The following is a 23320-nucleotide window of genomic DNA, read 5'->3' on the forward strand; positions in this document are numbered from 1 at the left end:
ACAAGGAATTAAAATGTCCCAAATGAATGTTGAACACTATGCAGCTGGAAATATTTTCTAAGAATATTTAATAATATGGGAAATGCTCACATTTTAATATTGTATCCAAAATGTTAGTGTAGAATTCCAATTTTATTTTCTAAAGTAAGGTATAAATATATATATATATATATACACACACACACACACACAGAGAGAGAGAGAGAGAGAGAGAGAGAGAGAGAGAGAGAAAAGGAAGTAACTGCTGTTAATATCTTAGAGATATTTTTGGTAAGTGATTTTTACTTTTTTGTTATATGTCCCTATACTTTCCGTATTCCCTAGAGGACAGACTGATATATAATGTGTTATTAAATTTATTTATTATTTCTAACATTATTAAATATATTTAAAAAAGAAATGTAGCCTCATGAATGCATGAAAAGTTATATTTACAAAATATCTAAAAAATAAGGAATTAGGAGGTAGAATATATCCTTTGAGTTTGAATTGGTTGTTTAATCACTGTGCAAATCTAGAACTTAAGCTGCGTTTCTTTGTAATTACAACCAAGAACGAAGTAACCATGGGTCCTGCTCATTTATTTCAAGGATGAGAAAATTAAGAGAGTTCTAATAATAAATAATTTTAAAACAATGTTTTAATATGGCTTCTAAGGTTTGGGTAAGATTGTACAATTCATACAGCCAAACTATTTTGAGCGATGTTTTAAGGAGCACTTTATAAAGTGACCGTTTCTATATTTAAAGAGGATTAAGAAGATAATTAAGACTGTGCATTTTTAACTACCAAATTTTAACCACTATACATTGCCATACAATTTCTACAGCTATCCTAATTTTCTAGTACTTTCAACACTACCAAATATAGCTTTAGTTGTCATCAACCTCTTCCTTTCTCAAATGGCAACCCATTTCCAAGACACACACACGCAGCAGCCACGAGCTACACTACAGTCAGCACAGAAGTGTGTATGGGGTGACCAGGACTACCTGGTGTTCATCTTTTCACTAGCATTCACCTTCACTCATAAACACTTATGGAACTATGCCACATTCTAGGTGTTGTTTCAGGTGTTAGAGTAGAAAGAGAGACAAGCTAAGTCCCTATACTGATAGTTTATATTTTACAGGGAAAGAAAAAAGAATCTCAAAGAGTTAAAAATGCTGTAAAAAGAAATCAGTGTAATGGGATGGACTCTGGCAGGGAGTGAAGGGAGAAGCATCTCTTTTAAATAGGGCTGGGTGGGAGGGGCTTCCCAAGTCATGAGCCTTCATTAATAAGCATCCAGATAGAATTCCTTTTATTTGTTTTCACAGTATTTAAAATGTAAAAGTATTGTTTCCAGCCTCTTAAATAATACTACATTTTTAAAAACATGATTAAAAACTTTTTTTTTTTTTTTTGGAGACGGAGTTTTGCTCTTGTTGCCCAGGCTGGAGTGCAATGGCAAGATCTCGGCTTACTGCAACTTCCGCCTTCTGGGTTCCAGCAATTCTCCTGCCTCAGCCTCCCGAGTAGCTGGGATTACAGGTGCCTGCCATCACACCCAGCTAATTTTTATATTTTCAGTAGAGATGGGGTTTCACAATGTTGGCCAGGCCAGTCTCGAACTCCTGACCTTAGGTGATCTGTCCACTTTGGCCTCCCAAAGTGTTGGGATTACAGGCGTGAGCCACCACGCCCGGCCAAAGAAATCTTTTTTTTTTATTATTTATTTTTTATTTTTTAAAAGGGGTCTTACTCTGTCACCCAGGCTGGAGCACAGTGGCATGATCTTGGCTCACTGCAACATCTGCCTCCCAGCCTCAAGTGATCCTTTCTACTTCAGTCTCTCAAGGAGCTGGGACCACAGGCATACACCACCATGCCCAGCTAATTTTTGTATTTTTTGTAGAGATGGTGTTTCACCATGTTGCCTAGGCTGGTTTTGAACTCTGAAGCTCAAGCAATCCACTTGTCCCAGAGTGCTGGGATTACAGGTATGAGCCACCATGCCCAACCAAAACTGTTTTTAATATCAATTCTGTTATATGACTGTGTAGAAAAATTGGAACATACAGAAAAGTCCAAAATAGGTTAAAATTCATTAGAGTCCCACTACTCAGAAGCAATGACTTGATATTTTATGGCTCTTCTAGTCTTTTTTCCTATAGATAGAAATATGTATTTATAGTATTTTGGTATTTCATACAGTTTTAATTCTTCCTTTCACCAGGCCTTGGCCAGATCATTTGAGCAGGATGATTCAATTACCAGAGCCAATAGATTTATTTTATTTATTTTTCTACGTAAGCCAGTTTGGATACTTTTGGTTGCAATCAATTGACTATATATGAAAGTCCCTTATCAATAAAAATCTCTTCTGTATCCTTTCTAATTTCTAAATTTATTTGTGATTTTCCCCCCTTAGTAGGTATCTATGCTAGAAAGGATTATCCTTATTTTAAACTATTAGAAACAACCATGGTGATGTTATTTTACTGTTTCACCCATATCAATTCTTATGTTTGTTTCCCATCTTCTTGGCTCCTCCCTGCCTTCTACTGAGCAGAATTCTAATCACTTATACAGTAATGTGCTATGTAATGAAGGCCTGTAAAATAAATTTATCTCAAAATGGAACTTTGAAAACTTCTATAGATTTCACCATTTTTCATTTCTTTCATTTTTGAAAAAAGTTTTTTGCATTTTCTTTTAAAGATGGGGTCTCACTATTTTGCCCAGGCTGGCCTGGAACTCCTGGGCTCAAGTGATCCTCTCACCTCACCCTCCTAAGTAGCTGAGATTATAGGCTCAAGCCACGGTGCCCAGCTTCTTTCAACATTTTCTTCATACTTCGTATGAGTATTTTTACTTCATTATTGACCTGATGGTTATTTTTTAATAATTTTTTTTTGTTTTTTTAAGTTCCAGGGTACATGGGTAGGATGTGCAGGTTTGTTACACAGGTAAACGTGTGCCATGGTGGTTTGCTGCACTTATCAACCCACCATCTGCTGACCTGATAGTTATTTAGGAGGATTTTAAAATTTCCATTTGGCCAGGCACAGTGGCTCACGCCTGTAATCCCAGCACTTTGGGAGGCCAAGGCGGGAGGATTGCTTGATCCCAAAAGTTCAAGACCAGCCTAGGCAACATAGTGAGACCTCATCTCCACAAAAAATAAAAAAATTAGCTGAGCATGGCAGTGTAGACCTGTAATCCCAGCTACTTGGAAGGCTGAGGGGGGAGGATCACTTGAGCCCAGGAGGTGGAGGCTACAGTGAGCCAAGATCACACAACTATACTCCAGCCTGGGTGACAAAGTAAGACCCTGTCTCAAAAAAATAAAATAATAAAATTTCTAGCCAGCCAAAACAGAAGCAAAAGCAAAAATAAAAACAAACAAAATTATAAACATCAATTTATAAACCACTATACCTTTCTTTTAATGTATTGTGATCATAAAAAGGCATTTACAATATCTATGATATTTCTTTGTGGCCTAGAAGTTCAAAATGATAGTATATATAATTATAATTTATTCATCAATAAATGTTCAAATAGCAACTATATATAAAGCCTAGTATATTTTTTACCTAGCTTCCTTTGTAACTTTTTTTTTTTTGGTTTTTTTTTAGTTATAATCCAATCTGAAGTTTCCCTTTCGTGGGGCTATTTAAACACATCTATTTATTTGTTGTAATAACTAATATTTGGCTTTAGCACCACTTGTATTTCCACACCCTTTCCCTTTGCTGCAGTTTGTGTTTGTCGTCTGTAGTGATACAGAGGTAGAAATATTGTTTTATTTTTCTATTTGCCAAATTTAGCTACATCAAGTACAAATCTCTATTCCCACCTTTATTTTCCATGTTCTTACCATCGTCCATTTCCTGATCTTTGTTAATTTAATATAGGAATCACCAACTCAGCTTATAATGATAAACATACTTAAAATTATTTGTCTTTTACTAGGAATACATTTTGCATTTTATTCTCATTTTAGTATCAATATTCACAAGAACCACTGGCACCTATTGTTCATTGGGTTTGATGTCTATTGCCAATTTTTATATGTTTCTCATCTCAAATTAACTTTTAATAGGTAACACATTCCCATGGCTCAAAAAGAACTAACAATAAAAGTTCCCTCTCACTCTGTCCCTCACTGGCCTAGCCCTACCAGTCACTTCCCTTCTGCCACTGCCCCCATAGCCATTTGTTTCTTACACATGATTCCAGAGTTTTTTTATGTAAACATAAGCAAATGTGTATCTATCTTTTCCTCCTTTACACAAAAGGTGTACACATTTCTGCATTTTTTTTTTCATTTAAGATACTTTTTTGACTCTACGTAAAAATGCTTGATTTCTTCTTTCTGTTTTTTGAGACAGAGTCTCGCTTTGTTACCCAGGCTGGAGTGCAGTGGCGGGATCTTGGCTCACTGCAACCTCCTTCAAAGATGAAATACAAAATAAAATTTCAAACTGTAAAAAAGAAACACTTGACTAACGTAAACAATGCAAACACTTCAAAAGGATGCTCTATGACAGTTAAACAAAGTTGCCTTCCTCAAAGGCAGTTCCTATTACTGGTCTCTGATATAATCTTTCAAAGATAATCAAATCCGATGGTTCTTGAAGTATGGTCCATGGATTCCTGGGGACCCTAAAACCCTTTCAAGAGGTCTGCAAGGTCAAGACTATTTTCATAATAATACTAAGACATAATTTTTCACTGTGTTGACATTTGCACTGACAGAACCTAAGCATGAATCAAGCGAGCAGTGCCAAGCTGTACCAGTAGCAATTACATTCAGCACCACATGCTCACAGGCAAAACCAAAAACCACTTCACTTAAAATGTCCTTAGCAGTAAAAATTATTAATTTATTAAATCTCAACCTTTAAATATACACCTTTTTCATGATCTGACAAAATGGAAAATATTCATAAAAACATTTATCCTCCATACCAAAGTATAATAGTTGTCTCCAAGTTTGACACCTTAGATATGCTAATTACCCTGATCCAGTAGTGTATGTATTAAAATGACACTACGTACCCCATAAATATGTACAATTATGAGTCAATTTAAAAAACAAACTAATATTAAGAAGTTCAGACCTGCTGATGTAAGCATAGATTAGCTTGTGAATATCATTAGCATTTGTGCAATTATTTGAGTTACAATATGCGCTAGCTTCTCTTTTCATAGAACACCATTTTGACTTGAGAGAATAATTGGTAGACAAACTACAGTTATTGAGACTTGAACACTTGACAGATAGTTTCTTTCTGAGATGGAGTCTTGCTCTGTCACCCAGGCTGAAGTGCAGTGGTGCAATCTTGGCTCACTGCAACCTCCGCCTGCTGAGTTCAAGCAATTCTCGTGCCTCAGACTCCTGAGTAGCTGGGACTACAGGCGTGTGTTACCATGCCCAGCTAATTTTTGTATTTTTACTAGAGATGGGGTTTCACCATGTTGGTCATGCTGGTCTCGAACTCCTGGCCTCAGGTAATCTGCCTGCCTCGGCCTCCCAAAGTGCTGGGATTACAGGTATGAGCCACTGCGACCAGCCGAGGGACAGTTTCTTAAAGATGAACAATGAGACTGGGCATGGTGGCTCACACCTGTGATCCTAGCACTTTGAGAGGCTGAGGTTCAAGGACTGCTTGCGGCCAGAAGTTCAAAACTAGTCTGGGTAACACAGCGAGACCCAATCTCAAAAAAAAGATGAACAGTGTGAGAATGGCACTTCAAGGAAAACTAACGGTATTTGTTGCCAATCATAAAAAGTTGAGCTTTTCAGTGAAAATTAAAATTTTGGAAGATTTGAATCTACCAGTGGGAATTTGATAGCCTCCTAATACGTAAAGCCTTTTCTGATGAGATTGGTGGTCGTATTAACCAAAGTGGCTTTTTATATTACATGATGAACTGTGACAACTTTTGGAATAGTTGCCAAACTTAGGGAACCAATAGTTTCCAAATGACTAATGCACAATATAAAGTCAAGGATGGGTAAAAAGTTCCATTCAAAGTACAAAATAGACCAAGGGATGTTAAAAGTACCAGAGTACAAAATATTCATGAATGGTTTTAGATTTCACAGTGCAAATGAATTTTAAGAAACTATTACTTACTAAGTTTTGATATACTATCAAACAAAAATACCTAGAATTACTTGAAATGAAATATTGCTCTTTTTTCCAACACATATCTGTGTGAGGCCAGATTTCTTCATGTGCTTCAGCCAAAATAACATATTGCAACAGACTGAACACAAAAGCAGACAGAAGAATGTTCCACTTAAAAGTCAGCTTTAAAGAGACTGGCAAAAATGTAAACAAATGTCACTCTAATTTTTTTTTTTAGGGGAATTTTTTTTGTTTTAGAAAATACTTATTTTTCATAAAATATCTTAAGATGTGATAGGTTTAATTCTGTTACTTTAATTGATTTAATAAAGTTTTATAAATTTCTCTTTTAACTTCTAATATGACAAATATTGATAGATAAAATTTTGTTAAGAAAACCTTTGGGTTCTCAATTATTTTTACAAGTGTAAATAGGTACTGAGCCCAAAACGTCTGAGACCCGCTGCCCTAAGCATAGAGAAGCTTGTGAAAGTCATTTGCCTGGTGGTGGCTGAGCATGCTCGCCTGACGTTTCCGGGATGCCCTGCTCCCCCTGCTCTTCCAGTACTTTTTCAGCCCTGATTACAGTACTCTTCCTGTGAAGGCCAAGCAGCCCACAAGGCAACACCTGTCAGCCTGTGTGCCTCTATTTCCTATTACAGTACATGCTGGAAGTTGCCTATGAATGACTACAGAGGGAAGCTCAGTATAGTACCTCTGGGTCTAGCTGGCTATGAAAACAGTTCCAACACAGTCTACACAAGGCAAACCGGAGTTAAATTTGGGACGGTGGCATTCAAAGTCTCTTTCCAAATTCCTGGTTACTGTCAGGTGCTTGTTCAGGGGGTGAGTGCATTTTATGCGCTGTGTTCTTCTTAATCCAGCCCCAATTCAGGTTGTAGAAACTACATCTTAGCTGTGTCACTATTCTACTACTGGAACACTACTGCCAGTTTTCATAATTTTCAGACTTACTGGGTTTTAGATTACTGGGCATTTTAATGGAAACATGGGAAGAGATTGATCAGGTACATCTGCTGCTGTGCTAATAAGTAAAAGTCTGAAAAACTCACCTGCTCTGGGCTCATATACAGTTTGGTCCCTACTTGTCCTGTGTGTCTGGCATAAGCTGGCATTGGGGTCAGAACCGTCTGCTCTTCCTCATCCTGGTCCATTGCAGTCACTAACCCAAAGTCTCCAACCTTGACCACATCATCCATTGTAAAGAATATGTTGGATGGCTGGAAAGAATATAACAGACAAAAGTACAGTGGGTGTGCATGAAGGAGAAAAAGTAAAGAGAATTATTTAAATGACTACAAAGAAAAAATACAATAAACTAGATATTTTCAAGTATATTTCTTTTTAAAATGGGCTAATATGAAAATAGTGACAATTTTTCTGTGCCAGACAAGTACTGCTAGTAAAGAAAAGGGAAGGGTAGCAAAGAGTGCTAGTATTTATTGAACATCTACTTAAACCCTTTGAGATGCACATTCCCTAGGGATCATGGTACTTAATCCTCAATCTTATTATTCTATATATTCTTCCCAGGCAAGCATCTCTACACTTATGACTTAAAGCCTTAATAATTATAACTAATAATAACGAGTTTGTAAATACAACTTGCAATGTGCTAGGCACAGTTCAAAGCAGTTTACTACTAACTAACTCGTGTACTACAACCCCATTAGATGAGAACTACCCCCATTTTACAGACATAAAAAGTGAGGCCCAGAAGTTAAACAAATTGCCCAAGGTTACCCAGCTAGCAAGTGGTGGAGCAGGGATTCAAACCTGAGCAGTTTGGGTCTATGAGGAAAGGACCTTGTGATCCACTGCCACATGCCAGATTTCAGTCCAGTTTTTGCTCTATGGTAGCTAATAACTATTTGGTGAATGAATGAAACAGACTGATCTTTTGGTTTGCATCTGAGAGGGGGATATAGATTATCAGAAGGGATAAGAGCTCTTCACTACTACTGTATGCTGCCTCTTGTAAAACCTCTGTGTTCTCAAGACTACATCTATTCCCATATATCTGCCCTGAGTTCTAAACTCATATGACACTGTTTATTGAATACATCTAACCAGAGATCTCATGGGCTCCTCAAACCCAAAGTGCCCTACATGAAATACACCATCTTTCCCTCAGAGTCTACTCTACTCTGCGGGTAATATGACCACCATTCATAGCCGTTGAAATGAGGAAAAAGGAAGCCATGTAGCTCATGAAATTGAATTTCATCATGTTTCAAATAATGGCAGAAAATAACATTGCATTCCCAAACTCTTAAAATACCATTAAACGATTTTGACTTGGAAGCATCAAGTTATTGTGTATAAGACCTATGGTAATAATCTGCAGCTCTCCAAAAAATAACTTTGTACCAGAGGCAATAATAGACTATCCTGCATTAAATGTCATCTTTCTTCCCAACTCCCATCATCTGATGGCAGTTGTTATTTACTGAACCCTATCTATAATAGATAAGCTTTTTGGCTCTCCAGTGTCTATCTCCCTGTTCTTCCACCAGAAGTATCTTGACTTTACTTTGGGAACTTCCTTCTTGCTGACTATGCAGCAAAACCCCATGGTTGGTGTGGAAGGCATTCATGCTCTACAAGTTGCTTAAGCCAATCCACATAATCCCATTGCCTGGCCAGGGAATGGGCTTGTTGGGGGATGGGTAGGTGTCCTTGGTTTAAGTAGAAAAAAACTTCTGATAAATAGTGGGAAAAAGCAATACTTTTCTCTCCACCCTCTACCCCACCACCTCCAAAAGACTTAAATAGAAACAAGAAATGGGGAGGAGAGAAACCAGGTTCTGGCTAACTCTCTTGATCTCAGCTAAAGCTTTACCTGAATTCTCAACAGTTTAGCCACATGGGCCAACAGATTTTCTTTTCTGGTTAAGTCAGTATAAACGCTTTTAAGTGCAAAAAAAATAAAATTCAAAATAAATGATATGACCATCTAGAACATTCAGGCATTGTACTGAGACTATAACAGGTGAAAAAAACAGATATGGTTCATACCCTATAGAAACCAGAGAATAAATAATCCAGGTGTGATGAGAATAATGAAGAAAGACCAGGTTTCTGTCAGAATACTGTATATCAAGAGAAACTGAGAAAAGCTCAGAGTGGAGAAAATAGAAGACCAGAAGTCAGTCTAAAGAGGCAGGAGTCAAAGTCCTGAAGACAAAAATGTGACCAAAATATAACAGGGGGAGAGGGCCTAGAAGGTTTAACATTGAGCCAAAGATTTAGGTCAGAATGTAGCAAAATGTACAGCTTTTTCACCCAGGAATAAAAATCTTGGCTTTTTTTTTTTTTTTTTTTTTTTGGTTGGGGACCACACTAGAAATCTTTAAAAGGAATTGCCTTCTATTTAGAAAGGAAAAAACCTTTCTGATTTCTAGAAAAACTAACAGGAATATTAACTTTCTTCTTGCAATTTTTCTGGTGCATAGACAATTACAGAAAAATCTTTAGACAACATTGTAGCATTAAATGGATATTTACCAATATCTCATTTACATTACAACATTAGCAGAAGAATATTCATTATTAGTGAAAACATGATTCATTGTCTTTCAAGTTGGCATTTGTGTGTACAGCAAGTGTTAAGTACAAGAAGAATGTGTATTTCAACTAGTTGTTTTCCACCTAGTGATAACCATTTACTATATTCAAACCTAAATGCTAGTATTCTCTCATATTAGCGGTGTGTGGTCTCCTGTAAACTGTCTTCTCCAGTCCAACCAAATAATTCATCTCTGAACTTTTAATTCAGTGCAGAACAATTCTTGGTAATCAGTTTGGGCCCACATCAAAATCACTGAAGGCTAATGATGATGTATGACTAAATAACAATCATATTGAAAAATAACAATTATTTCTAATTCCTACACTTGTTACACTAAAACTCTTAAAATATACCAAAGAATTTGAAAACCTACCGCTGATTTTAGAAGAAAATAACTTGTGTCCAAATAGCTACTTTTGTGCCTGAAACAAGTCTGTGGTTACATAAAACTGGAAAGACTTAAAATGGAATCACATCTATCAAGACTTTAAGCTACTTTCATCAGAAAAGTATTTATACATTCACTCCACATCTACTGGTGATGGCTAAGAGTATATGGAATGTGGGAAATTAGTTAAATTAAAAGTTCCATGTACTTATTTTTAGAAACACTACTAAGGAAATGTCACGTTTTAGTAAGAATCTTTAAGTAATTTTGCATATTATATTACTACAACATTTACTATTGAATATATTGAAAATAGAATCCAAGGTTTTAGAGCTATAAACAATCATCTGGTTAACTATTTGCTACCTTTCCCCATTCAGCTTCCTACCCCTTCCCCCAAAGTCTAAAGAGTTCAGAAATAGAAGGAAAAGTGTGGAGATCTGCCCCAATTCAAGCTGGCTAATAAAGGCTATATCTGCTCATGGTGGATTTTACCTAAAGATTCCTTTTTCTTTTTTTCCCTCATCTGGACTACTGAGAATACCTTTTACAGTAAAATGAACACAAACACATTAACGAAGAGAATGAATGCATGGTTTGCCTAAAGGTTTCAGACATAAGACTTCTTATTCTTGCAGCAGGCCCCTCCAAGGCTACCTTCTCAGACCTCTGCTCTCAGATGCTTTTACTCTCCCCAACTCTTAAGGATGCTTCAGAGTACTGCAAGTACTTCTCTGAATCACAAAACGTCAGATTGAAACCCAAGGGTGATGCGCCACAAATACAGACCTTGAGGTCCCTGTGCATCAGTCCTTTACTGTGAAGAAACTCCACTGCCTCTGCGATCTGCAGGAAGATGTGCAGACACATGCTCCTGTCTCTCTCCTCTATGGTACATCGTCCATTCATCCAGTCTTTGAGGTTTTCTTTTCTGCACAGCTGCATTTGAATGTAAAGATACACCTTTGGGGAACTGGGCTGGAGTTTTTCTGTGGTGTTTTTAGTGAGATCTAAACTTAAAGTGGTTGGTCTTGGAGGAGAAATAGATAATGTAGCTTCAGAAGAAGATTTGCTACTGGTGGGCTTGAAAGCAGTTAGTTTATTTGCACAATGGTTGCCAATATGCAATCGATTAGTTTTGGGCTCTTCTTTACTGGAAGCATTATCACAGCCAGAATCTTCAAATACTATCGAAGAGGAGGTTCTCTCCCTTGACCTTACATAAGGAGAAGCTTCAGAAGGACAAAGTTCAAAGGAGTGCCCCTCATCATTGCCATCCATAGTACCATCTTCCACATCACAGTCTGTAAGGCAGCTGTCCTGGAGGTTGTACGCTGCATCCACTGACTCACTGATGTCCTCATGGTCCATTCCTGAGAATTCCAGTGGTGAGAACTGGCTCTCAGATGAACTTGTCTGGTCACAGGAAATCCCTACTGAAAAAGACCTGCTTCTTTCTGGTGAAGGAGCTATGATTTCAACATGTTCTTTTGTAGAGAAAGGATCCATTCTGCGTATTTTAACTGACGGTGCATCCACTGGGCTAGGAGAGCTGAATGGCCAGTCTGTGCTAAAAGTGGGAGAAATACAAAGGGGTAAGAGTGAATATATATTGATTAAAGTACCTGAACTGCACCCTCTGTTTAAAAAGCTTCAACTATAATAAGTCCACTTACCAAATGGCAAACAACAAAACAACATACAAACTAAATAAAAACATGTAATGTGAGATAGAGAATATCACATTCCATTCATTCCTTCTAAAAAACTTAATTTTAAAGCTTAATTTTATACATGAAACAGTTACCTGGGACTGTCTGGGGCTGCCAGAGCAGCCTAAGATTTTTATGCAAAGTGAAGAAAGGATTCCTTGGTGGCTGTGATTCTGAAGCCCTAATCCAAATTAGGGCAGCGCCTCACAAGGCCTTGAGATACGCAGCCACTTCACTTGGACCTTCCATGGCTTACTTATTGGTTGAGTCTATAATAAGCACCACTTTAACAAGGTACCTCACGTGGGTCTAATGTTGCTTAGATACCTGTAGGTAGGAGTTTCACTCCAGCTGTTTGGTGGCAGTCTATCTACACATGCTTCCTTTTTCTTCTCTAATAGTTTTTAAAGGGCCTTCCTTCCTATAGCACATCATAGTTAATATGCACAATATATTCAGGCTAAGTTTACGTATTTTTAACTGCAAATAGCTCAAAACTACTTAAAAAGAAGTTGTAAATTGTTAAGTGCTAACAATTAAATAAAACATTTTTAAAATTGGAGACAGAAGCAGATACCTTATATTGAGAAAAGTCACTATAAATCCCTCAATCAGTCACAATGTATAGAGCCCTATCAACTGATAATTTTTTAACATGTAAGTTCTCTCTTATTTTTTCTAACAGACAGGGTCTCACTATGTTGCTCAGGTTGGTCTTGAACTCCTGGGCTCAAGCAATCTTTCCACCTTGGCCTCCCAAAGTGCTAGGATTATAGGCATGAGTCACCCCTGCATGTTCTCAAAATCTAAATCAAAATTTCACAAGTGGTTAGAGAACTTTTCAAAACATGAAACAGAACTCTGCTGTTCCTTTTCTTTAAAAAAAAAAAAAGAACCTAAAGTTATAAAATTGATATTGTAATCACACAAGCTAAAAACTAGCTTAAGTGTATGTGTAACATAGTTAGTTACCTTTCATCTTTCAGCCAAATTTCATCCATCTTTTCTTGCCACTTCTCTGGTGGTGCTTCGAGCCAGGCATTGAAATATCTAACAATGCCTGGGTGTTCAAGCTTGGCTAAGGCTTTAACTTCTCGCATTACCTTTTCCCGAGCCAATTCCCTGAAAGAGAAAATATTTAAGGTGATGGATATTCCAGTTGCACTGATTTGATCTTTACAAATTATATGACTTATACCCCTAAAATATGTAGATATCAATAAAAAATGTATATATCAATAAAAAAGGAAAATTAAAGAAATAACATTAGCCTGAAAAAGAGAGTAAGACAACACTGAAGGCTGTTCATATCTGAAGAAGTATTCATATCTAATAGTGAAAACAGAAAAATAATAAAATAAGATCTTTTCTTGAAAACTAAAATTAGAAACAGATGCGTTAGCCTAGGTTATACTTCCTTTTTTTTTTTTTTTTTTGAGACAGGGTCTTGCTCTGTCACCCAGGCTGGAGTGCAGTGGCACAATCTTGGCTCTCTGCACCTCCACCTCCCTGGTTCAAGTGATTCTCATGCCTCAGCCTCCCGAGTAGCTGGGTTACAGATGCGCACCACCACACCCAGCCCGATTTTGTGTTTTTAGTAGAGACAGGGTTTCACCATGTTGGTCAGGCGGTCTCAAACTCCTAACCTCAGGTGATCCACCTGCCTTGGCCTCCCCAAGTGCTGGGATTACAGGCGTGAACCACCGTGCCCGGCCAGCCTAGGGGGTATACTTCTAAAAGGCCACACAAGTCCTGTATTTTAAAAAATACAAGTATTTCAGTTTTGTTTGTTTGTTTGTTTGTTTTTCTGGAAATAAATGCTACAAGTGCATCTACTGCACATACAAATAAAGTTTTAAAATCCCAACTTCTTTGCTTGGCAATTAAGGTGCTATAAGCTATCTTTTTTTTTTTTTTCTTTTTTTTGCCTGAGACAGAGTCTCACTCTGTCACCCGGGCTGGAGAACAGTGATACGATCTCTGTACCTCCACCTGCTCACTGTAACCTCCACCTGCCTTTTAGTAGAGATGAGATTTTGTCATGTTGGTCAGGCTGGTCTCGAACTCCTGGCCTCAAGTGATCCACTCGCCTAGGACTCCTAAAGTGCTGGGATTACAAGCATGAGCCACTGTGCCTGGCCAACCTATCCTTTTCTTCCTCTCTTCCATCCTCCCCTATTCTCACCCTTTGTTCCATCTATTCCAGAACTCTCACCATTCTCCATACCACCTCCAAGCTTGTGAAAGCCTTTGCTCAGGCCATTTCATGCACTTGGCCATCCCTCCCAACCTGTCTTCTACTGAGGAAAAGGCTACTCTTGACACCCAGAGCAAATGCCACCATTTCTATGAAGCTTGACTGCCTTTTGGCCACATCTGCTCTTCTTCATGAGAAGCTATTAATATTTACTAAGATAAGGCAAAGGTCAAAATCTTTCTTGCATTGTATTTACTTGAGTGTACATACAAAAGCACCAAAAAGGTACAGGCTTCTTAAGGGTAGAAATCTGACTTAGTTTTTATAGCTTATGTAGTGCCTGGCACATATGAATATTTAAACTACTCAAAAGTTATTTACCAAAAGAAAAAAATTAGTTCCCTATTACCCAAACCACCCAATTCCTGTCCTTACCAGACAGGAATTTGAAAAAACTGCGACTACCAGATACGACGACAGCACAACAATTAGCGTGCATTTAATCTAGAATCAATAAGAGGCCAGCCAGGCACAGTGGCTCACACCTGCAATCCCAGCACTTTGGGAGGGCAAGGCAGGTGGATCATTTGAGGTCAGGAGTTCGAGACCAGCCTGGCCAACATGGTGAAATACTGTCTCTACTAAAAATACAAAAATTAGCTGGGCATGGTGGTGCATGCTTGTAATCCCAGCAGTTTGGGAGGCCAAGGCAGGTGGATCACCTGAGGTCAGGAGTTTGAGACCAGCCTGGCCAACACAGTGAAACACCATCTCTACCAAAAATACAAAATTAGCTGGGTATGGTGGTGCATGTCTGTAATCTCAGCTACTCGGGAGGCTGAAGCATGAGAATCACTTGAACCAGGGAGGCGGAGGTTGCAGAGAGCCGAGACTGCGCAATCCGCACTCCAGCCTGGGTGACAGAGCGAGACCCTGTCTCAAAAGGAAAAAAAAAAAAAAGAAAAGAAAGAAAAAAAAAAGCAACAAGAGCCTTCTACATAGTTAGAATAAAAGGTATTGCTGGAAGCCTATCATCTTAAGCATCATGCCGTTCTGAGCCAGAAATCACACTTCTAGGAATCTATCCTAAGAAACAGATATTGTCAAAATGTACATAAAAAGATGAATATTGCAAAGTTTTTTTTTTATGGTAAAGTTATTTCTAATTGTTACAAATTAGAAACCAATTGTTTAACAATAAGAAATGGTTAAACAAAATATGGCACGTGTATTAAATGGACTATTACCAAGCCATAAAATACTTTTAATATACTTTAGGATTCTAATAAAAAACTTTTTTGTTTTTTTTTGAGATGGAGTCTCGCTCTGTCACCCAGGCTGGAGTGCAGTGGTGCGACCTCAGCTCACTGCAAGCTCCACCTCCCAGATTCACGCCATTCTCCTGCCTCAGCCTCCGGAGTAGCTGGGACTACAGGTGCCCGCCACCTGCGCCTGGCTAATTTTTTTGTATTTTTAGTAGAGACAGGGTTTCACTGTGTTTGCCAGGATGGTCTGGATCTCCCGACCTTGTGATCCGCCCGCCTCGGCCTCTCAAAGTGCTGGGATTACAGGCATGAGCCACCGTGCCCAGCCAAAATACTCTTAATAACATGAAAAATATAGAGGACATGAAGAAGAAAGCAACAGACAAAACTGTACAGTACTGGCAACTGGTTACCAGTTAGGTAAATTTATGACCAGAAAACAAAATCAAAAGGATATACTCTAAAGTGTTAATAATAGTTATTACCGGGTAGAGACAATATAATTCAAATGTTTTTGTTCTAGTACTTTTCCTTATTTACACAAAAATATAGATATTTTAAAATGCTGCAATTTATTGAAGTCTAGTTATTATAAGCCAGTAAACGAAAGTCCTGAGTTAATAATAAAAAACAAGGGCATATTTTAAAAGTAGATAGAAAGCAACCTATATAGATAACAACTTTTAGACAGCTGGTTAATTGGTAGCACTTAGAACCTAAGATTTGAAAGGTCTGAAACTGTGTTTTCTATGGTGTTTACAGAGTACAGTAAGAAGGATATTTTACCCACGAGATTAGATCACACTGTGCTGATGTCAATTTACTAAAGGTACCACCCATTACCTATTGGGCAGACGGATCCTCTTGATAGCATAATTGCAGTCATCTACTTTGTTTTTAGCTTCAAAAACAACTCCAAAGCCACCACGTCCCAGGCACTGAATTGGCTCAAAATCAGTTAGATATCTTTAAAAAGAGGTAAAATTTATAAAGGTTTGCAATAGTTCTAAATTTTGTGGTAAGGTGAAAATCAGTTCAATCTTATGACACATAAAAATGTATAAACTCATAGAACTCATCTTAATAAATAGTATATTTTGAATTTGATTAACACATTTTTAGTTCTTCTGTTTGTATAAATGAAGCAAACACATTCTTACGTTTCCCAGAAAAAATTAAAAATAAAAAAGATGTGTTTAATTGGGAATCACTTGTTAGTCACTTGTTCTTACAGCTATTACACCACTGATGTGTGCTGTCCAATACTTCCTATCATCTACCAAAATATCATATTCCTTATTCTCGTATCTTTTACATTCTGTGACATTTTGTACTCAATTACAGAAAATGTGGTTTTATCTTAGCAAATTACCTGTAAATTTTATGGGAAAAATTTAATCAATCCTATTATACCCAGGTACTATTTTAGCCACAAACCTTCCTAGGAACCAAAGCTGACATGGGTTGGGTTGCCTCATGAGTCAGTGTACTTACCACTGGAGGTACCAAGTCAGACAGAAGCCAACTCACCATCTGTCACTCACAGGGGCCTCCACTAAGCAGGCTGTTTCTCCCTTTAGTGCTGACTTCACTGACCTGCACTGTACAATCCAGTCAGTTTGCACCATGCTCTCTCACAATTCAAGGTTTTGCTTCTGCTGTCTGCTCCACTGGGATGGCCTTCCTCTGTGCGCTTAATGAACCCTATTCTTCTTTCATTCTGCTCATCTCACCACCTCTGTAAGGCTTTCTTAGATCCCTGTCTCAACATTCCCATAACACTCTTCACACAATACTTTGAAGTATTTAAACTTAACCTTAATTTTTTGTAATTATTTGTAAGCAGCTCCCTTCTCCCACCGCCACTGTATTGTGGGGGCCATGAATACAGAAAATCATTCTTGTTTCTCTTTGTATTTCCAAAGGGTGGGCACTACCTGACAAACCGAAAGTCTAACAAATGTCTGTTGAATAAATGCATGAATTAATAAATGAATAAGTTAGATTATGTCTGATATCCCTTATAAGGGTAAGTTAATTGCTTTATGACTTACATACTCATTAATTTAGTAGTTGCCTCAGCTGGTTAAAGCATGGAATTAAGGAGAAGCAATAGATTTCAACGTTCCATGGGCCAATTCCTTTCATAGAAAATGAAGAGCAATAATCTGTATTCCTAAAAATAGCCAGTCAAGGTACCTCAGTACAAACCAGTCTCCCCAAATGCAAAAGCCCACAAAGTTCATATCCTACTCCTGGAGGGTCAACTGAATTATCTTCCTATATTAAGGAAAACACCTATATAAAAATGGATTATCTTCTAAAAAGAGTAACACCTTTATGTGATTACAGACCCTAGAAATGTAAGTATCATCTTGCCTAAGTTGTCAGCTGATAAATGACAGAGCTGGGATTTGAACTCATGACTGAATGCAGAGATTATGTTCTTAACAGTGCCTAGAACATCGTTGCCACCAAAAAACATTAGGTATTCTATAGAACTCCCATAAAAAAAAAAAAAGACTCAAGAGCTGCATTCTTCATACTGAATAAAGTTAAAGAAAAACTGACAAGTCTAATTCAGTTTTGCGTATATTATTCTAATTTTCTTGACAACAGCCTGACAAATACATCTTTATTCATGATACCGCATTTATTCTACTCCCCAAACCTCATCTCTACTTGCCGAACTCTCACAATTTAAAATTCAGTTCAAATATGACTTCACTTATGATGCCCTCCTAGATCATCACAGATTTAGTGGTTTGGTTCATGACTTTCTTCTTATATGTTTGTTTTACCCAGTAGTATCTTTCCCATAGACTTTAAGTTTCTCCAGGATAGGAGCGGTCTTTTAATTCTCCCAAAGCCTGAATTATTGTCCTGCACACAGCTGTTCAGAATAAATGTGTAATGAACAATGAATGACTTCAGTAGCAGACTACCTCGTGGGAGTTGTTGGATTCTTTATTCTTTCTCTTACTGCCTGCTGGTGTTGACAGTCACTGACATATTAGTATTTTTATTAGCAAGGGTGTTAAAGTAGCCTTTAGCATTTGTTAATCACCTAGTAAATCTTGCTTTGTTTATGAAATTGACTGGTTTTACCTGTTCCCCATCATCCTGAAGCAGCTGGTTTGACAGAAAGGTAGAATGGCCTTTTGAAGACTCCATTACACTGCCAGGTAGGTGCCTTGCAGGGCTAGGGGAAGGTTCTCCAGAAAGCTGTATATGCTCTGAATCAGTGTCTAATATATTATAGCATGGTTCCCATAGCCAGTATGTACAGGTCCAGGGATCAAGGGATGGAAACGGGAGTGGCATCACCCACCATTACCCCCTAGTGATCTATTAGCAACATTTTTGCTTCCTGTTCCTGTGAACTTATGTTTGGCTGGCCTAGAGGTCTTCGTCTAAGAGACAGGAACACTTCCACCAGGAGATACAACAGCAACTTTGAACTCCTCATGCCTTTGAATCAACAAAGAAGACAGCTACTCTGCTGGCTGGGTGACTAATCCTGACTACCAAGGGGAAACTGGATTATTGCTTCACAGTGGAGGTGTAAGAAAGAGTAGGTCTGAAATACATGAGATCCCTTAGGGATCTCTTTGTATAATCATGCCTTGTGATTAAGGTCAATGGAAAACTGTAACAATCCAATCCAGGCAGAACTACCAGTCTCCCAGACCCTTCAGGACTGTGGATTTGGGTCACCCTACCAAATAAAGAATTACAACCGGCTGAGGTGTTCTCTGATAGGAAAGGGAATATGGGATAGATAGGGGAAGAAGGTACTTATAAATACCAGCTGTGACCACATGACAAGTGACAAAAATGAGGACTGTAATTATCACAAGTATTTCCTTAATTTGTTGTGAATATGCTTGTGCATCTATATCTATATAGAAGTAGATATATATAGATATATGCCTATGTATAAGGTATATATGCACATCTTGTCATTTCTGTTTCCTTGGAGGGCCCTAATATACATATTTATCTATTATTTTCAATCTTTTCTGCCATAAAATCATTACCCTAGATATTAAGTAGTATAGTTCCATGTCTTTACTTTGTCCCCATATCACTAAAGTGATAAGAAGTATGCTATCAAGACAAAGAGAAAAGTAGGTATAATCCATGTAATACGAAAAATAAACCATAACACCATTTATAGTGACCACAATGTATCAAAGGTTACATTTTATACTTGAGAGATTGTAATAGCTTCTCTACTTTTATTTAAACTGCCTACTTTTAGCTAATCCATCTCCCTCTTCTGCTTTTAAAAACTATCTGTTCTATCAGTGTTTTTCCCTATATTTCTACTTCCTATTACAGATAGAACAACAATGAAAATAAATGAGGATTCAGAAACATGTAGAGACTTGTATCACACCTTATAAACATAATAATTATTGTCTGGTACTATAAATGCTAATCCTAATACATAGTAGGCCCTAAATAACTAAGTTACTTGAATAAGAACTTAATTTGGTAGCTGAAATTCTAAACTCCTATAACACTCTATTTTTATCTTTCTTAGGGTATATACCACTTTTAATACATTTAAGTTACTTGAATTTATTTATTGAGGGTTAAGTCTACATTTTATTTTTCTAGGTATCTACACATTAAAAAATTTAAACAAGATCTTAGGTCATTTCTTCTTTGATTCAAATGGCTGTATTTTAATAAGACTCTTACCGTGACACATATCCAGAGTTTTTTATGTCATTCCAGCTACTGTCATTGGCTTCACCACTTACAGAATCATATTTATTTTCAGTTTGACACTGAGTTTCAGACTCCTTCCTTTGCTGATAAGGTGAAAAACAAAATCACTACCAGTACAAAGCTGAACTGAAGTTAGCTAATGATTTTGGTTATAAAATAAACAACACTGAAAAATACATAAGTAGCATCAAGAAAAATAAAAGCATTATGAAAACAAAATGCAGCATTTTGCTTTATTACAAAAGAAAAAAACTTTATCTTCCCATTGCTATCCCTCCAGTCAGTATTTGAGGGGATTTTGTTTCTTTATAATGTGGGTATGTCATATGTACAGCATGATATATAACTAGATATAAAGAGAAAGACAGTGCACACATGTAAGCATAAACGCAAACTCCTGGGCAAGATTACAGTGATTTCTTTTGACAAAATGAGGTAGAAAAAAAAGCAAACAAACAAAAAACCCAATAACAATAACAACGACAAAAAGACTAGAGTGATTTCTTTCCCAACCAATTTCACAAATTGCATTAAAAATGCTTTTAATAACAGGAAATTAAATTAGGCAATGTTTCTTTACCAACATCTCCTAAAATATTTTTTAGAGGATGTTAATAATTATGGTCAAATGGGGGCACTGTGGGTCACCTGTTTAGTCACTGATTCTTTCAACATATCTTTACTGAGCTCCAATTATGTGCCAGGCACTGTGTAAGGGGCTAAGGAGATGGTGGTAAACAGTGTAGACTAGTCCTTGTCCTTAAGAATGTTCAGTCTAGGCCAGGCGTGGTGGCCCATGCCTGTAATCCCAACACTTTGGGAAGCGGAGGTGAGCAGATCACTTGAGGCCAGGAGTTTGAGACCAGCCTGACCAATGTGACAAAACCCCCATCTCTACAAAAAATACAAAAATTAGTGAGGTGTGGTGGCGCATGCCAATAGTTTCAGCTTGGGAGGCTGAAGCACAAGAATTGCTTGAACCTGGGAGGCAGAGGTTGTAGTGAGCCAAAATTGTGCCACTGCACTCCAGTTTGAGTGACAGAGTGAGAAGAGTGAGACCTTGTCTCTGGAAAAAAAAAAAAAAAAAAAAAAAGAATGTATAGTCTAGAGGTAGAGAGAGAAATTAGGAATTACCTATTAAATATTTTAGTAAATACTCTAGTAAGGGGAGTGCAGAGTGTAAACACAGGCAGGAAATCTAACTCAGAAATAGGAGGTTAAAGATGACTTCCCAGGGGGATGTGTCAACTAATTTCAAACTAAAAGATATTACCCGGGAGTTAATTATTTGAGAGGGAAGGGAGAGGAGGTAGGGAACAAGGTTCCAAGGCAAGGTTAGACAGATGAGTGCTACCAGGCTCAGCAAGAGCATGGTCTACAGGGAAGACTGAAAGAAGCTCAGTCTAGTGGCTGAGCATGGCGGAGGGGAGGAAGGGATTAGGGTACCAGTGAAGGACGGGACACGAGCAGGCAGGGTATGAATCATTCAGAATCTTGCATGTTCTAAGAAGGTTGGACTTGAGCCTAACAACAATGGGGAGAAAGGTCAGGTATTAGAGGTTTTTAAGCCCAGAAATGCAGCTGGAGTTAGGGTGTAGAGAATGGACTGGAGAAAGCCTGAGGACTAGGGGCACAGAAGTCAGTTAGAGGCTATTTCAGTGATTCAGGAGAGGTGTGATGATGGTATTTGTGCTGGTGAAATGAAAACTGACACATAGAAGAAGAAAAATATGAAGATATCTAGGAGGAAGGATTTGACAGAACTTGGTGACTGATAAGGGAGAGAAAAATGATTCACGGCTTTGGTGACTGCATATGGCCGTACATTTTTTTGAGAGAGAAAAATGCTAGAACAGGCTGGGGAGGGGAATGGGAGTGGAAATGAGGACAGTCTGAGATATGGCTCATTTGAAGTGCCTGTGTAGCACTTACTAGATAGCTGTTCCAGAGAAACAGATTTGGAAAACATTAGTATATAAGAAGATTAGAGCTGGGAAAGTAGGGAAGACCATCCAAGGAGAGTTTGTGGGATGAACAGTGAAAAGAGGGAGCCCTGAGGAATACCAACAATACTGAGAGGATGAGAAAGATCAGGTTCTGAAGCATCCACATCACACCCAAGGAGACCAGGAGAGCATGGTGTCAAGGAAGTCAGGCAAGAAAGGTCAAAGGGAGATGCTCAACAGTGTCAAATACAAAGAGGTTCAGTTAGATAAGGACTGAAAAATGTCCATTACATTTAACACAAGGAAGATCACTGAGACTTTTGGCAAGAGTAGCTTTGGTGGAGCAGTAGGGATGGAAGCCAGACTGCAATGGTTGAGAAGCAAATGGAAGGTGGGGAAGTGGAAACCAGAGAATAAGCAACCATGATTCTTACCCTGTGAGGATGAGGGTGGAAAAGCCTGCGCACAATAAACGTTGTTGCTATGATACAAAACAAAATCGTTGCAACTATTTCTTTCCACCAGTGTAAGAGGAGAACAGGATCCTTTTTGCGGATATTCTTGTTGTAATTTGGGTTGTCGAGGAATCTGACTGTAATCTGTGTGCTTCGTTTGTTCCTTTCCCTCTTGTAGTATGGTAGATAATAACCATTATCTTCAAATAGAAACATTAAAATGGTTTTTTTTTAAAGACAATCGAAAATAGGCCCATCTTTAACTATTACAATTTATCTGTTTTCCTATGACTGATCACACTAATTCCTTTTGTCTCTCTTCTTTAACATATTTTAAACATCATAATTTGTCTCATTTTTCTCCAGTAAATATAGACATTTTCCTTTATCCTAGATGCATATTAAATTTTCTTTATATTAAGTAATAATACCAGAAACAATCTTAAGGGCTACTCCATTCATAACCTCATTAATAATTCAATTCTTTAAATACAAGAATTAATACTCAATCTTTCTTCAGGGTACTTTTAGCTTTCCTTTTGCTTGGTTATCAATAAAATACCAAATTTTACCACCAAACATTCTTCACAAAATGAAAGGAAAACATCCATGCTGTTTGGTTCAGTTTAGGCTGCCAAAATGACTCTGCCCCAGAAAAATAGCCTGTCTTTTTTTGTCTTCCATGTTGTACTATGTGCTCAGATTACACCATTCACTTTTACCTTATCTTTTTTTTTTTTTTTTTTGAGACACGGTTTCGCTCTGTTGCCCAGGCTGGAGTGCAGTGATCTTGCCTCACTGCAACCTCCATCTCCTGGACTCAGGTGAGCCTCCTGCCTCAGCCTCCTGGGTAGCTGGGACTACAGACGTGTACCACAATGCCTGGCTAATTTTTGTATT

The 23320-nt window shown here is 37.8% G+C and overlaps 1 protein-coding gene and 1 long non-coding RNA gene across 3 annotated transcripts in view; one reads left to right on the forward strand and one right to left on the reverse strand.

Moving 5' to 3' along the window:
* The window catches only part of LOC104674178, a 37864-nt gene extending 26021 nt beyond the window's left edge, over window positions 1-11843 (forward strand). Inside the window, exon 3 of the long non-coding RNA XR_749608.2 lies at window positions 10744-11843. This is a non-coding gene — a long non-coding RNA (uncharacterized LOC104674178). The remainder of the gene's footprint in view (window positions 1-10743) is intronic.
* The window catches only part of EIF2AK3 (eukaryotic translation initiation factor 2 alpha kinase 3), a 76599-nt gene that overhangs the window by 7180 nt on the left and 46099 nt on the right, over window positions 1-23320 (reverse strand). For both annotated transcript variants that reach the window (XM_010378440.2, XM_010378441.2), the window contains exons 9-14: window positions 22400-22620; window positions 19990-20102; window positions 16123-16245; window positions 12790-12939; window positions 10895-11675; window positions 7199-7366 (exon numbers count right to left, since the gene is read on the reverse strand). In XM_010378440.2, the coding sequence (XP_010376742.2) occupies window positions 7199-7366; window positions 10895-11675; window positions 12790-12939; window positions 16123-16245; window positions 19990-20102; window positions 22400-22620 (1556 nt within the window). The remainder of the gene's footprint in view (window positions 1-7198; window positions 7367-10894; window positions 11676-12789; window positions 12940-16122; window positions 16246-19989; window positions 20103-22399; window positions 22621-23320) is intronic.

Source organism: Rhinopithecus roxellana, chromosome 17 (assembly GCF_007565055.1).
Source record: "Rhinopithecus roxellana isolate Shanxi Qingling chromosome 17, ASM756505v1, whole genome shotgun sequence".
In the NCBI taxonomy this organism is placed as follows: domain Eukaryota; kingdom Metazoa; phylum Chordata; class Mammalia; order Primates; family Cercopithecidae; genus Rhinopithecus; species Rhinopithecus roxellana.